At 53.0% G+C, this 14,857-nt stretch overlaps 1 protein-coding gene across 3 annotated transcripts in view; it reads left to right on the plus strand.

The window, feature by feature from the left end:
• GDAP2 (ganglioside induced differentiation associated protein 2) overlaps positions 1-14,857 on the plus strand; it is a 114,732-nt gene that overhangs the window by 72,873 nt on the left and 27,002 nt on the right. For all 3 annotated transcript variants that reach the window (XM_063956881.1, XM_063956882.1, XM_063956883.1), the window contains exons 5-7: positions 6,318-6,406; positions 11,660-11,736; positions 11,980-12,139. In XM_063956881.1, the coding sequence (XP_063812951.1) occupies positions 6,318-6,406; positions 11,660-11,736; positions 11,980-12,139 (326 nt within the window). The remainder of the gene's footprint in view (positions 1-6,317; positions 6,407-11,659; positions 11,737-11,979; positions 12,140-14,857) is intronic.

A 14,857-nucleotide genomic window follows, 5' to 3' on the forward strand; every position in this document is an offset into this window, starting at 1 on the left:
GTGAGGCTGTATCACTATTACATGCGGTGTGTGTTCCTGGTGATGCTTTGTCACTATTACATGTGGTGCTTGTGCCTGGTGAGGCTCTATCACTATTACATGCGGTGCGTGTCTGGTGAGGCTGTATCACTATTACATGCGGTGTGTGTGTCTGGTGAGGCTGTATCACTATTACATGCGGTGTGTGTGCCTGGTGAGGCTCTATCACTATTACATGCGGTGCATGTGCCAGGTGAGGCTGTATCACTATTGCATGCGGTGTGTGTGCCTGGTGAGGCTGTATCACTATTACATGCGGTGCGTGTGTCTGTGGAGGCTGTATACATGCGGTGCGTGTCTGGTGAGGCTGTATCACTATTACATGCGGTGCGTGTGTCTGGTGAGGCTGTATTACTGTTACATGCGGTGTGTGTGACTGGTGATGCTTTGTCACTATTACATGCGGTGTGTGTGCCTGGTGAGGCTGTATCACTATTGCATGTGGTGTGTGTGCCTGGTGAGGCTGTATCACTAGTACATGCGGTGTGTGTGCCTGGTGAGGCTGTATCACTATTACATGCGGTGTGTGTGTGTGCCTGGTGAGGCTGTATCACTATTGCATGCGGTGTGTGTGCCTGGTGAGGCTGTATCACTATTACATGCGGTGCGTGTGTCTGGGGAGGCTGTATACATGCGGTGCGTGTCTGGTGAGGCTGTATCACTATTACATGCGATGCGTGAGTCTGGTGAGGCTGTAAACATGCGGTGCGTGTCTGGTGAGGCTGTATCACTATTACATGCGATGCGTGTGTCTGGTGAGGCTGTATCACTATTACATGCGGTGCGTGTGTCTGGTAAGGCTGTATCACTATTGCATGCGGTGTGTGTGCCTGGTGAGGCTGTATCACTAGTACATGCGGTGTGTGTGCCTGGTGAGGCTGTATCACTATTACATGCGGTGTGTGTGCCTAGTGAGGCTGTATCACTATTGCATGCGGTGTGTGTGCCTGGTGAGGCTGTATCACTATTACATGTGGTGCGTGTGTCTGGGGAGGCTGTATACATGCGGTGCGTGTCTGGTGAGGCTGTATCACTATTACATGCGGTGTGTGGGCCTGGTGAGGCTGTATCACTATTACATGCGGTGCGTGTGTGTGTCTGGTGAGGCTGTATCACTATTGCATGCGGTGTGTGTGCCTGGTGAGGCTGTATCACTAGTACATGCGGTGTGTGTGCCTGATGAGGCTGTATCACTATTACATGCGGTGTGTGTGTGCCTGGTGAGGCTGTATCACTATTGCATGTGGTGTGTGTGCCTGGTGAGGCTGTATCACTATTACATGCGGTGCGTGTGTCTGGGGAGGCTGTATACATGCGGTGCGTGTCTGGTGAGGCTATATCACTATTACATGCGATGCGTGTCTGGTGAGGCTGTATCACTATTACATGCGGTGCGTGTGTCTGGTGAGGCTGTATCACTATTACATGTGGTGCGTGTGTCTGGTGAGGCTGTATTACTATTACATGCAGTGTGTGTGCCTGGTGATGCTTTGTCACTATTACATGCGGTGCGTGTGTGTCTGGTGAGGCTCTATCACTATTACATGCGGTGCGTGTGTGTGTCTGGTGAGGCTCTATCACTATCACATGCGGTGCGTGTGTGTGTCTGGTGAGGCTCTATCACTAGCGGTGCGTGTGTGTCTGGTGAGGCTGTATCACTATTGCATGCGGTGTGTGTGCCTGGTGAGGCTGTATCACTATTACATGTGGTGCGTGTGTCTGGGGAGGCTGTATACATGCGGTGCGTGTCTGGTGAGGCTGTATCACTATTACATGCGGTGTGTGGGCCTGGTGAGGCTGTATCACTATTACATGCGGTGCGTGTGTGTGTCTGGTGAGGCTGTATCACTATTGCATGCGGTGTGTGTGCCTGGTGAGGCTGTATCACTAGTACATGCGGTGTGTGTGCCTGATGAGGCTGTATCACTATTACATGCGGTGTGTGTGTGCCTGGTGAGGCTGTATCACTATTGCATGTGGTGTGTGTGCCTGGTGAGGCTGTATCACTATTACATGCGGTGCGTGTGTCTGGGGAGGCTGTATACATGCGGTGCGTGTCTGGTGAGGCTATATCACTATTACATGCGATGCGTGTCTGGTGAGGCTGTATCACTATTACATGCGGTGCGTGTGTCTGGTGAGGCTGTATCACTATTACATGTGGTGCGTGTGTCTGGTGAGGCTGTATTACTATTACATGCAGTGTGTGTGCCTGGTGATGCTTTGTCACTATTACATGCGGTGCGTGTGTGTCTGGTGAGGCTCTATCACTATTACATGCGGTGCGTGTGTGTGTCTGGTGAGGCTCTATCACTATTACATGCGGTGTGTGTGTCTGGTGAGGCTGTATCACTTTTACATGCGGTGCGTGTGTCTGGTGAGGCTGTATTACTATTACATGCGGTGTGTGTGCCTGGTGATGCTTTGTCACTATTACATGCGGTGTGTGTGCCTGGTGATGCTTTGTCGCTATTACATGCGGTGCGTGTGTGTGTGTCTGGTGAGGCTGTATCACTATTGCATGCTGTGCGTGTGTCTGGTGAGGCTGTATCACTATTACATGCGGTGTGTGTTCCTGGTGATGCTTTGTCACTATTACATGCGGTGTGTGTGTGTCTGGTGAGGCTGTATCACTATTACATGCGGTGCGTTTGTGTGTCTGGTGAGGCTGTATCACTATTACATGCGGTGCGTGTGTGTGTGTCTGGTGAGGCTGTATCACTATTGCATGCGGTGTGTGTGCCTGGTGAGGCTGTATCACTAGTACATGCGGTGTGTGTGTGTGCCTGGTGAGGCTGTATCACTAGTACATGCGGTGCGTGTGTCTGGGGAGGCTGTATACATGCGGTGCGTGTCTGGTGAGGCTATATCACTATTACATACGATGCGTGTCTGGTGAGGCTGTATCACTATTACATGCGGTGCGTGTGTCTGGTGAGGCTGTATTACTATTACATGCGGTGTGTGTGCCTGGTGATGCTTTGTCACTATTACATGCGGTGCGTGTGTGTCTGGTGAGGCTCTATCACTATTACATGCGGTGCGTGTGTGTGTCTGGTGAGGCTCTATCACTATTACATGCGGTGCGTGTGTGTGTCTGGTGAGGTTCTATCACTATTACATGCGGTGCGTGTGTGTGTCTGGTGAGGCTCTATCACTATTACATGCGGTGCGTGTGTGTGTCTGGTGAGGTTCTATCACTATTACATGCGGTGCGTGTGTCTGGTGAGGCTCTATCACTATTACATGCGGTGCGTGTGTGTGTCTGGTGAGGCTCTATCACTATCACATGCGGTGCGTGTGTGTGTCTGGTGAGGCTCTATCACTAGCGGTGCGTGTGTGTCTGGTGAGGCTCTATCACTATTACATGCGGTGCGTGTGTGTGTCTGGTGAGGCTCTATCACTATTACATGCGGTGCGTGTGTGTGTGTCTGGTGAGGCTCTATCACTATTACATGCGGTGCGTGTGTGTGTCTGGTGAGGCTCTATCACTATCACATGCGGTGCGTGTGTGTGTCTGTGAGGCTCTATCTCTATTACATGCGGTGCGTGTGTGTGTCTGGTGAGGCTCTATCACTATTACATGCGGTGCGTGTGTGTGTCTGGTGAGGCTCTATCACTATCACATGCGGTGCGTGTGTGTGTCTGGTGAGGCTCTATCACTATCACATGCGGTGCGTGTGTGTGTCTGTGAGGCTCTATCACTGTTACATGCGGTGCGTGTGTGTGTGTGTCTGGTGAGGCTCTATCACTATTACATGCGGTGCGTGTGTGTGTCTGGTGAGGCTCTATCACAGGGGTGTCAAACTCCAATTCATTGGGGGCCGCATCAGCAGTTTGGTCCCCATTAAAGGGCCGGTTGTATCTGTAGGTCTATCCAAAATTTACCGCTCCACCTGCCTTATATGTGCCCAGCCATCTGCCCCCTTTTAAAGTGCCCAGCCATGTGCCCCCTTTTATAGTGCACAGGTCCCCATTTTACACATTGCGGCAGGCACAGGTCCCCATTTTACACATAGCCGCAGGTACAGGTCCCCATTTTACACATTGTGGCAGGTACAGGTCCCCATTTTACACATTGTGGCAGGTACAGGTCCCCATTTTACACATTGTGGCAGGCACAGGTCCCCATTTTACACATTGTGGCAGGTACAGGTCCCCATTTTACACATTGTGGCAGGTACAGGTCCCCATTTTACACATTGTGGCAGGTACAGGTCCCCATTTTACACATTGTGGCAGGCACAGGTCCCCATTTTACACATAGCGGCAGGTACAGGTCCCCATTTTACACATTGTGGCAGGCACAGGTCCCCATTTTACACATTGTGGCAGGCACAGGTCCCCATTTTACACATTGCGGCAGGCACAGGTCCCCATTTTACACATTGTGGCAGGCACAGGTCCCCATTTTACACATTGCGGCAGGCACAGGTCCCCATTTTACACATTGCGGCAGGCACAGGTCCCCATTTTACACATAGCGGCAGGCACAGGTCCCCATTTTACACATAGCGGCAGGTACAGGTCCCCATTTTACACATTGTGGCAGGTACAGGTCCCCATTTTACACATTGTGGCAGGTACAGGTCCCCATTTTACACATTGTGGCAGGCACAGGTCCCCATTTTACACATAGCGGCAGGTACAGGTCCCCATTTTACACATTGTGGCAGGTACAGGTCCCCATTTTACACATTGTGGCAGGCACAGGTCCCCATTTTACACATAGCGGCAGGTACAGGTCCCCATTTTACACATTGTGGCAGGCACAGGTCCCCATTTTACACATTGCGGCAGGCACAGGTCCCCATTTTACACATTGCGGCAGGCACAGGTCCCCATTTTACACACAGCGGCAGGTACAGGTCCCCATTTTACACATTGTGGCAGGCACAGGTCCCCATTTTACACATAGCGGCAGGTACAGGTCCCCATTTTACACATTGCGACAGGCACAGGTCCCCATTTTACACATTGTGGCAGGCACAGGTCCCCATTTTACACATTGTGGCAGGCACAGGTCCCCATTTTACACATAGCGGCAGGTACAGGTCCCCATTTTACACATTGTGGCAGGCACAGGTCCCCATTTTACACATTGTGGCAGGTACAGGTCCCCATTTTACACATAGCGGCAGGTACAGGTCCCCATTTTACACATTGTGGCAGGCACAGGTCCCCATTTTACGGGTGGTCTTCTGTTTGCCGGCGGTCGGGCTCCCGGCGCTCAGTATACCGGCGCCGGGAGCCCGACCGCCGGCTTACCGACACTTATTTTCCCTCGTGGGGGTCCACGACCCCCATAGAGGGAGAATAAAATAGTGTGGCGCGCGTAGCGCGCCACCGTGCCCGTAGCGTGGCGAGCGCAGCGAGCCCGCAAGGGGCTCATTTGCGCTCGCCAAGCTGTCGGTAAGCCGGCGGTCGGGCTCCCGGCGCCGGGATGCTGGTCGCCGGGAGCCCGACCGCCGGCCACCCGTAGTGAACCCCCATTTTACACATTGTGGCAGGCACAAGTCCCCATTTTACACATAGCGGCAGGTACAGGTCCCCATTTTACACATTGCGGCAGGCACAGGTCCCCATTTTACACATTGTGGCAGGCACAGGTCCCCATTTTACACATTGTGGCAGGCACAGGTCCCCATTTTACACATTGCGGCAGGTGGTGGAAGGAGGGAGAGAGAGAGAAAGAGAGGAAGGGAGAGGGGCTGACTTACATTTGAAGCGGTTCTCGCCGCTCTTCAGCCGCCTCTCCCTCCTCGTCTGCGCGGCTCCCTTCTCCCTCCTCCGACGGGGTTTCGTTGAATGACGCGTTTGCGCCGTGACGTCACGACGCAATCGCGTCATTCCGCGAAACCCCGCCCCCCCCGAGCTGGGCACTCGGGAGAAGGGGGTTTCATGGCGGCGGCACCGCGGGCCATCAGACGAGGTCTGGCGGGCCGGATTTGGCCCGCGGGCCTTGTCTTTGACACCCCTGCTCTATCACTATCACATGCGGTGCGTGTGTGTGTCTGGTGACGTTCTATCACTATTACATGCGGTGCGTGTGTGTGTCTGGTGAGGCTCTATCACTATTACATGCGGTGCGTGTGTGTGTCTGGTGAGGCTCTATCACTATTACATGCGGTGCGTGTGTGTGTCTGGTGAGGCTCTATCACTATCACATGCGGTGCGTGTTCCTGGAGAGACAATCTCTTTAGCAGTAATGTGACATGACCAGTAGAGGGAGCCGGTGTCACTCACTAGCACTGTATGTGTTCCTGTCTCTTCTGTAGGGAACAAGCCATGTCCTCCGTTGGGCTCTGTGTGATCAGCTCTCAGAAGAGGTGTTACCCGCTGGAAGATGCCACTCACATCGCCCTTCGTGAGTCCCCTGCAGAGTATTGCAGAGCAGTGATCTTGTGGTGGGGTGCAGTGCAGAACGTTACATAATAATGTGCAGATCCCCAATCACTATAAAACAGTTGCACTGAGATGTGTGTGTGGGGGGGAAGGGGGGGGATGGTACATAACGGGGGGTGTACAGATCCTATCACCCTATAACGGGGGGGGGGGGGGGTGTACAGATCCTATCACCCTATAACGGGGGGGGGGGGGTACAGATCCCCTATGACTCTATAACGGGGGGCGGGTGGGTACAGATCCCCTATCACTCTATAACGGAGGGGGTGTACAGATCCCCTATCACCCTATAACGGGGGGGGGGGTACAGATCCCCTATCACCCTATAACGGGGGGGGGGGGGGGTACAGATCCCCTATCACCCTATAACGGGGGGGGGGGGGGGGTACAGATCCCCTATCACCCTATAACGGGGGGGGGGGGGGGGTACAGATCCCCTATCACTCTATAACAGGGGGAGGGGTACAGATCCCTTATTACTCTATAACGGGGGAGGGGTACAGATCCCCTATCACTCTATAACGGGGGGGGGGGGGGGGTACAGATCCCTTATTACTCTATAACGGGGGGGGGGGGGGGGGTACAGATCCCCTATCACTCTATAACGGGGGGGGGGTACAGATCCCCTATCACTCTATAACAGGGGGCGGGGGGGGGTACAGATCCCCTATCACTCTATAACGGGGGGCGGGGTACAGATCCCTTATCACTCTATAACGGGGGGAGGGGTACAGATCCCTTATCACTCTATAACGGGGGCGGGGGGAGGGGTACAGATCCCCTATCACTCTATAACGGGGAGGGGAGGGGTACAGATCCCCTATCACTCTATAACGGGGAGGGGGGGGGGGGTACCGATCCCTTATCACTCTATGACGGGGGCGGGATACAGATCGCCTATCACTATAACGGGGGGGGGAGGGGTACAGATCCCTTATCACTCTATAACAGGGGAGGGGTACAGATCCCCTATCACTCTATAACGGGGAGGGGTACAGATCCCCTATCACTCTATAACGGGGGGGGGGGGGTACAGATCCCCTATCACACTATAACGGGGGGAGGGGTACAGATCCCCTATCACTCTATAACGGGGGGGGGGGGGGACAGATCCCTTATCACTCTATAACGGGGGGGGGGGGGGGGTACAGATCCCCTATCACACTATAACGGGGAGGGGGGGTACAGATCCCCTATCACTCTATAACGGGGGGGGGGGTACAGATCCCCTATCACACTATAACGGGGGGAGGGGTACAGATCCCCTATCACTCTATAACGGGGGGGGGGTACAGATCCCTTATCACTCTATAACGGGGGGGGGGGGGGTACAGATCCCCTATCACACTATAACGGGGAGGGGGGGTACAGATCCCCTATCACTCTATAACGGGGGGGGGGGGTACAGATCCCCTATCACACAATAACGGGGAGGGTACAGATCCCCTGTCACTCTATAACGGGGGTGGGGGGGGGTACAGATCCCCTATCACACTATAACGGGGGGGGGGGGGGGGGTACAGATCCCTTATCACTCTATAACGGGGAGGGTACAGATCTCCTATCACACTATAACGGGGAGGGGGGGTACAGATCCCCTATCACTCTATAGCGGGGAGGGGGGGGTACAGATCCCCTATCTCTCTATAACGGGGAGGGGGGGGGGGGTACAGATCCCTTATCACTCTATGACGGGGGCGGGATACAGATCGCCTATCACTATAACGGGGGGGGGAGGGGTACAGATCCCTTATCACTCTATAATGGGGGGCGGGGGGAGGGGTACAGATCCCCTATCACTCTATAACGGAGGGAGGGGTACAGATTCCCTATCACTCTATAACGGGGGGAGGGGGTACAGATCCCCTATCACTCTATGGCGGGTGGTACAGATCCCCTATCACTCTATAACTGGGAAGGGGGGGGGGGGAGGGGTACAGATCCCCTATCACTCTATAATGGGGGGGGGGGGTTACAGATCCCCTATCACCCTATAGCGGGGGGGTAAGGGGTACAGATCCCCTATAACGGGGGGAGGGGGTACAGATCCCCTATCACTCTATAACGGGGGGAGTACAGATCCCCTATCACTCTATAATGGGGGGAGGGGTACAGATCCCCTATCACTCTATAACTGGGGGGGGGGGGGGTACAGATCCCCTATCACTCTATAGCTGGTACAGATCCCCCAATCCCCCATCACTCTATAACGGGGGGTGGGGGAATACAGATCCCCTATCACTCTACAACAGGGGGGGTGGGGTACAGATCCCCTATCACTCTATAACGGGGGGTGGGGGAATACAGATCCCCTATCACTCTATAACGGGGGGGGGGGGGGGGGGGAATACAGATCCCCTATCACTCTACAACGGGGGGGGGGGGAATACAGATCCCCTATCACTCTACAACAGGGGGGGGGGGTACAGATCCCCTATCACTCTATAACGGGGGGTGAATACAGATCCCCTATCACTCTATAACGGGGGGGGGGGGGAGAATACAGATCCCTTACCACTCTACAACAGGGGGGGGGGGATACAGATCCCCTATCACTCTATAACGCGGGGGGGGGGATACAGATCCCCTATCACTCTATAACAGGTGGGGGGGGTACAGATCCCCTATCACTCTATAACGGGGGGGGGGGGGGGGGGGTACAGATCCCCTATCACTCTATGGCGGGTGGTACAGATCCCCTATCACTCTATAACTGGGAAGGGGGGGGGGGGAGGGGTACAGATCCCCTATCACTCTATAACGGGGGGAGGGGGTACAGATCCCCTATCACTCTATGGCGGGTGGTACAGATCCCCTATCACTCTATAACTGGGAAGGGGGGGGGGGAGGGGTACAGATCCCCTATCACTCTATAATGGGGGGGGGGGGTTACAGATTCCCTATCACCCTATAGCGGGGGGGTAAGGGGTACAGATCCCCTATCACCCTATAACGGGGGGAGGGGGTACAGATCCCCTATCACTCTATAACGGGGGGGTACAGATCCCCTATCACCCTATAACGGGGGGGGGGGGGGGGGGTACAGATCCCCTATCACTCTATAATGGGGGGAGGGGTACAGATCCCCTATCACTCTATAACTGGGGGGGGGGCACAGATCCCCTATCACTCTATAACTGGGGGGGGGGGGGTACAGATACCCTATCACTCTATAACTGGTACAGATCCCCCATCACTCTATAACGGGGGGTGGGGGAATACAGATCCCCTATCACTCTACAACAGGGGGGGGGGGGGGGGGTACAGATCCCCCATCACTCTACAACGGGGGGGGGGGGGAATACAGATCCCCTATCACTCTACAACAGGGGGGGGGGGGTACAGATCCCCTATCACTCTATAGCGGGGGGTGAATACAGATCCCCTATCACTCTATAACGGGGGGGGGGGAGAATACAGATCCCTTACCACTCTACAACAGGGGGGGGGGGGGGATACAGATCCCCTATCACTCTATAACGCGGGGGGGGGGGGGGGGGAATACAGATCCCCTATCACTCTATAACAGGTGGGGGGGGGGGGTACAGATCCCCTATCACTCTATAACGGGGGGGGGGGTACAGATCCCCTATCACTCTATAACGCGGGGGGAATACAGATCCCCTATCACTCTATAACGGGGGGGGGGGGGATACAGATCCCCTATCACTCTACAACAGGGGGGGGGAATACAGATCCCTTATCACACTACAACAGGGGGGGGGGGGGGGGTACAGATCCCCTATCTCTCTACAACAGGGGGGGGGGGGGGGGGGTACGGATCCCCTTTCACGCTATAACGGGGGGGGGGGATACAGATCCCCTATCACTCTATAACGGGGGGGGGGGGGGGATACAGATCCCCTATCACTCTACAACAGGGGGGGGGGGGGAATACAGATCCCTTATCACACTACAACAGGGGGGGGGGTACAGATCCCCTATCACTCTACAACAGGGTGGGGGGGGGGGGGTACAGATCCCCTATCACTCTATAACGGGGGGGGGGGAATACAGATCCCCTATAACTCTATAACGGGAGGGGGGGGGGGAATACAGATCCCCTATCACTCTACAACAGGGGGGGGGGATGGAATACAGATCCCCTATCACTCTATAACGCGGGGGGGGGGGGGGGGGGTACAGATCCCCTGTCACTCTACAACAGGGGGGGGGGGGGGTACAGATCCCCTATCACCCTTCACCCTACAACAGTGGGGGGGGGGGGGGGGGGGAATACAGATCCCCTATCACTCTATAACGGGGGGGGGGGGGGGGGGGGGATACAGATCCCCTGCCACTCTACAACAGGGGGGGGGGGGGGTACAGATCCCCATCACTCTATAGGGGGGGGGGGGGGAATACAGATCCCCTATCTCTCTACAACAGGGGGGGGGGGGGGTACAGATCCCCTATCACTCTACAACAGGGGGGGGGGTACAGATCCCCTATCACTCTATAACGGGGCGCGGGGGGGGGGATACAGATCCCCCATCTATAACAGGGGGGGGGGGGGGAATACAGATCCCCTGTCACTCTACAACAGGGGGGGGGGGGAATACAGATCCCCTATCACTCTATAACGTGGGGGGGGGGGGGGGGGGATTACAGATCCCTTATCACTGTATAACGGGGGGTGGGGGGATACAGATCCCCTATCTCTCTACAACGGGGGGGGGGGGGGGGGGGTACAGATCTATCACTCTACAACAGGGGGGGGGGGGGGTACAGATCCCCTATCACTCTATAACGGGGCGCGGGGGGGGGGGTACAGATCCCCCATCTATAACAGGGGGAGGGGGGGTACAGATCCCCTATCACTCTACAACAGGGGGGGGGGGGGTACAGATACCCTATCACTCTATAGCGGGGGGGGATACAGATCCCCTATCTATAACAGGAAGGGGGGGGTGTACGTCTATAACGGGGATCCTGAGACGTGGGGGGTGGGGACGGTGCAGATCCCCCATCGTTATATAACAGTGACACCGAGATGTGGGAGGTACAGTGCAGATCCCTCATCACTATATGACGGTGACCCTTAGACATGGGGGTGCAGCATACATATGACTTGGTATTTGGGGTACAGTAGTTTGTACCACACTTATATTAGCAATGGACAGTGCCGCCATGTTATATTGCCAGGCAGAATGTAAAGGGGGGCACAGATATTTGTACCCAGTCGCTGACTAACGTCCGGGCCCCTCTCCTGCAGGCACGGTGCGGAGGTTCCTGGAGGTGCACGGCGCCGCCCTGGAGAAAGTGCTGTTTGCTGTTACAGAGCAGGAAGAGGTACAGTGACCGGATGCCTCATCCGCAGGGGGCACCCTAATGCTGAGTGATGCATTGAGAAACCGGGCCGCCCTCTGTGCCCTGCCTGGGTGCGCCCGCCCTCTGTGCCCTGCCTGGGTGCGCCCACCCTCTGTGCCCTGCCTGGGTGCGCCCACCCTCTGTGCCCTGCCTGGGTGCGCCCACCCTCTGTGCCCTGCCTGGGTGCGCCCGCCCTCTGATCCTTATATTACTTCTCTCTTCCAGGCTACTTACCTGCGGCTGCTTCCTCTGTATTTCCCTCGTTCCCTCCAGGAGGAGCAAAGTTCCCTTCTCCTATTGCCCCCAGATATCGGTAACGATGATGGTGAGCCCGTCGTGCCAGAGCGGCAGATCCGAATCAGTGAGAAGCCCGGGGTATATGAAGGTGAGCCTGGTGTGTAATAATGAGGGCAGGCGGTAACCCGGTGCAGGCGATGGCAGACTGAGATCAGGGCTGTGGCCGCGCTATTACTGCGCAGATAATCGCAGGAGTTATACAGATATACTATATACTATGTGTCACGGGGACATGTGATGTACTTACATTGTATTTATACTGTAACTCTGCATATCCTCACCCACGCGGGTCCATGATGTACTAGTGTGACTGTTATTACATGGGGTCATTGCAATAACGGTGGCGGAATACCGAAGACTGCTTCGTGTGACTGTTATTACATGGGGTAATACTGAGGATTATTACATAGTGTGACTATTATTACATGGGGTCATTACAGTGACGGTGGCTCTGCTGTAGGAATACTGAGGATTATTACATAGTGTGATTATTACATGGGGTCATTACAGTGGCGGTGGCTCTGCTGTAGGAATACTGAGGATTATTACATAGTGACTATTACATGGAGTCATTACAGTGACGGTGGCTCTGCTGTAGGAATACTGAGGATTATTACATAGTGTGACTATTATTACATGGAGTCATTACAGTGACGGTGGCTCTGCTGTAGGAATACTGAGGATTATTACATAGTGACTGTTATTACATGGAGTCATTACAGTGACTGTGGCTCTGCTGTAGGAATACTGAGGATTATTACATAGTGTGATTATTACATGGAGTCATTACAGTGACGGTGGCTCTGCTGTAGGAATACTGAGGATTATTACATAGTGTGATTATTACATGGGGTCATTACAGTGACGGTGGCGGAATACCGAAGACTGCTTCGTGTGACTGTTATTACATGGGGTAATACTGAGGATTATTACATAGTGTGACTATTATTACATGGGGTCATTACAGTGACGGTGGCTCTGCTGTAGGAATACTGAGGATTATTACATAGTGTGATTATTACATGGGGTCATTACAGTGGCGGTGGCTCTGCTGTAGGAATACTGAGGATTATTACATAGTGACTATTACATGGAGTCATTACAGTGACGGTGGCTCTGCTGTAGGAATACTGAGGATTATTACATAGTGTGACTATTATTACATGGAGTCATTACAGTGACGGTGGCTCTGCTGTAGGAATACTGAGGATTATTACATAGTGACTGTTATTACATGGAGTCATTACAGTGACTGTGGCTCTGCTGTAGGAATACTGAGGATTATTACATAGTGTGACTATTATTACATGGGGTCATTACAGTGACGGTGGCTCTGCTGTAGGAATACTGAGGATTATTACACAGTGTGACTATTATTACATGGGGTCATTACAGTGACGGTGGCTCTGCTGTAGGAATACTGAGGATTATTACATAGTGTGACTATTATTACATGGGGTCATTACAGTGACGGTGGCTCTGCTGTAGGAATACTGAGGATTATTACATAGTGACTGTTATTACATGGAGTCATTACAGTGACTGTGGCTCTGCTGTAGGAATACTGAGGATTATTACATAGTGTGACTATTATTACATGGAGTCATTACAGTGACGGTGGCTCTGCTGTAGGAATACTGAGGATTATTACATAGTGACTGTTATTACATGGAGTCATTACAGTGACGGTGGCTCTGCTGTAGGAATACTGAGGATTATTACATAGTGTGACTATTATTACATGGAGTCATTACAGTGGCGGTGGCTCTGCTGTAGGAATACTGAGGATTATTACATAGTGTGATTATTACATGGGGTCATTACAGTGGCGGTGGCTCTGCTGTAGGAATACTGAGGATTATTACATAGTGTGATTATTACATGGGGTCATTACAGTGACTGTGGCTCTGCTGTAGGAATACTGAGTATTATTACATAGTGTGACTATTATTACATGGAGTCATTACAGTGGCGGTGGCTCTGCTGTAGGAATACTGAGGATTATTACATAGTGTGATTATTACATGGGGTCATTACAGTGGCGGTGGCTCTGCTGTAGGAATACTGAGGATTATTACATAGTGTGACTATTATTACATGGGGTCATTACAGTGACGGTGGCTCTGCTGTAGGAATACTGAGGATTATTACATAGTGTGACTATTATTACATGGGGTCATTACAGTGGCGGTGGCTCTGCTGTAGGAATACTGAGGATTATTACATAGTGTGATTATTACATGGGGTCATTACAGTGGCGGTGGCTCTGCTGTAGGAATACTGAGGATTATTACATAGTGTGATTAGTACATGGGGTCATTACAGTGACGGTGGCTCTGCTGTAGGAATACTGAGGATTATTACATAGCGTGACTATTATTACATGGGGTCATTACAGTGACTGTGGCTCTGCTGTAGGAATACTGAGGATTATTACATAGTGTGATTATTACATGGGGTCATTACAGTGGCGGTGGCTCTGCTGTAGGAATACTGAGGATTATTACATAGTGTGATTAGTACATGGGGTCATTACAGTGGCGGTGGCTCTGCTGTAGGAATACTGAGGATTATTACATAGTGTGATTATTACATGGGGTCATTACAGTGGCGGTGGCTCTGCTTGTAGGAATACTGAGGATTATTACATAGTGTGATTAGTACATGGGGTCATTACAGTGACACTGGCTCTGCTGTAGGAATACTGAGGATTATTACATAGTGACTATTATTACATGGAGTCATTACAGTGACTGTGGCTCTGCTGTAGGAATACTGAGGATTATTACATAGTGTGACTGTTATT

This window comes from Pseudophryne corroboree, chromosome 2, assembly GCF_028390025.1.
Source record: "Pseudophryne corroboree isolate aPseCor3 chromosome 2, aPseCor3.hap2, whole genome shotgun sequence".
Lineage (NCBI taxonomy): Eukaryota > Metazoa > Chordata > Amphibia > Anura > Myobatrachidae > Pseudophryne > Pseudophryne corroboree.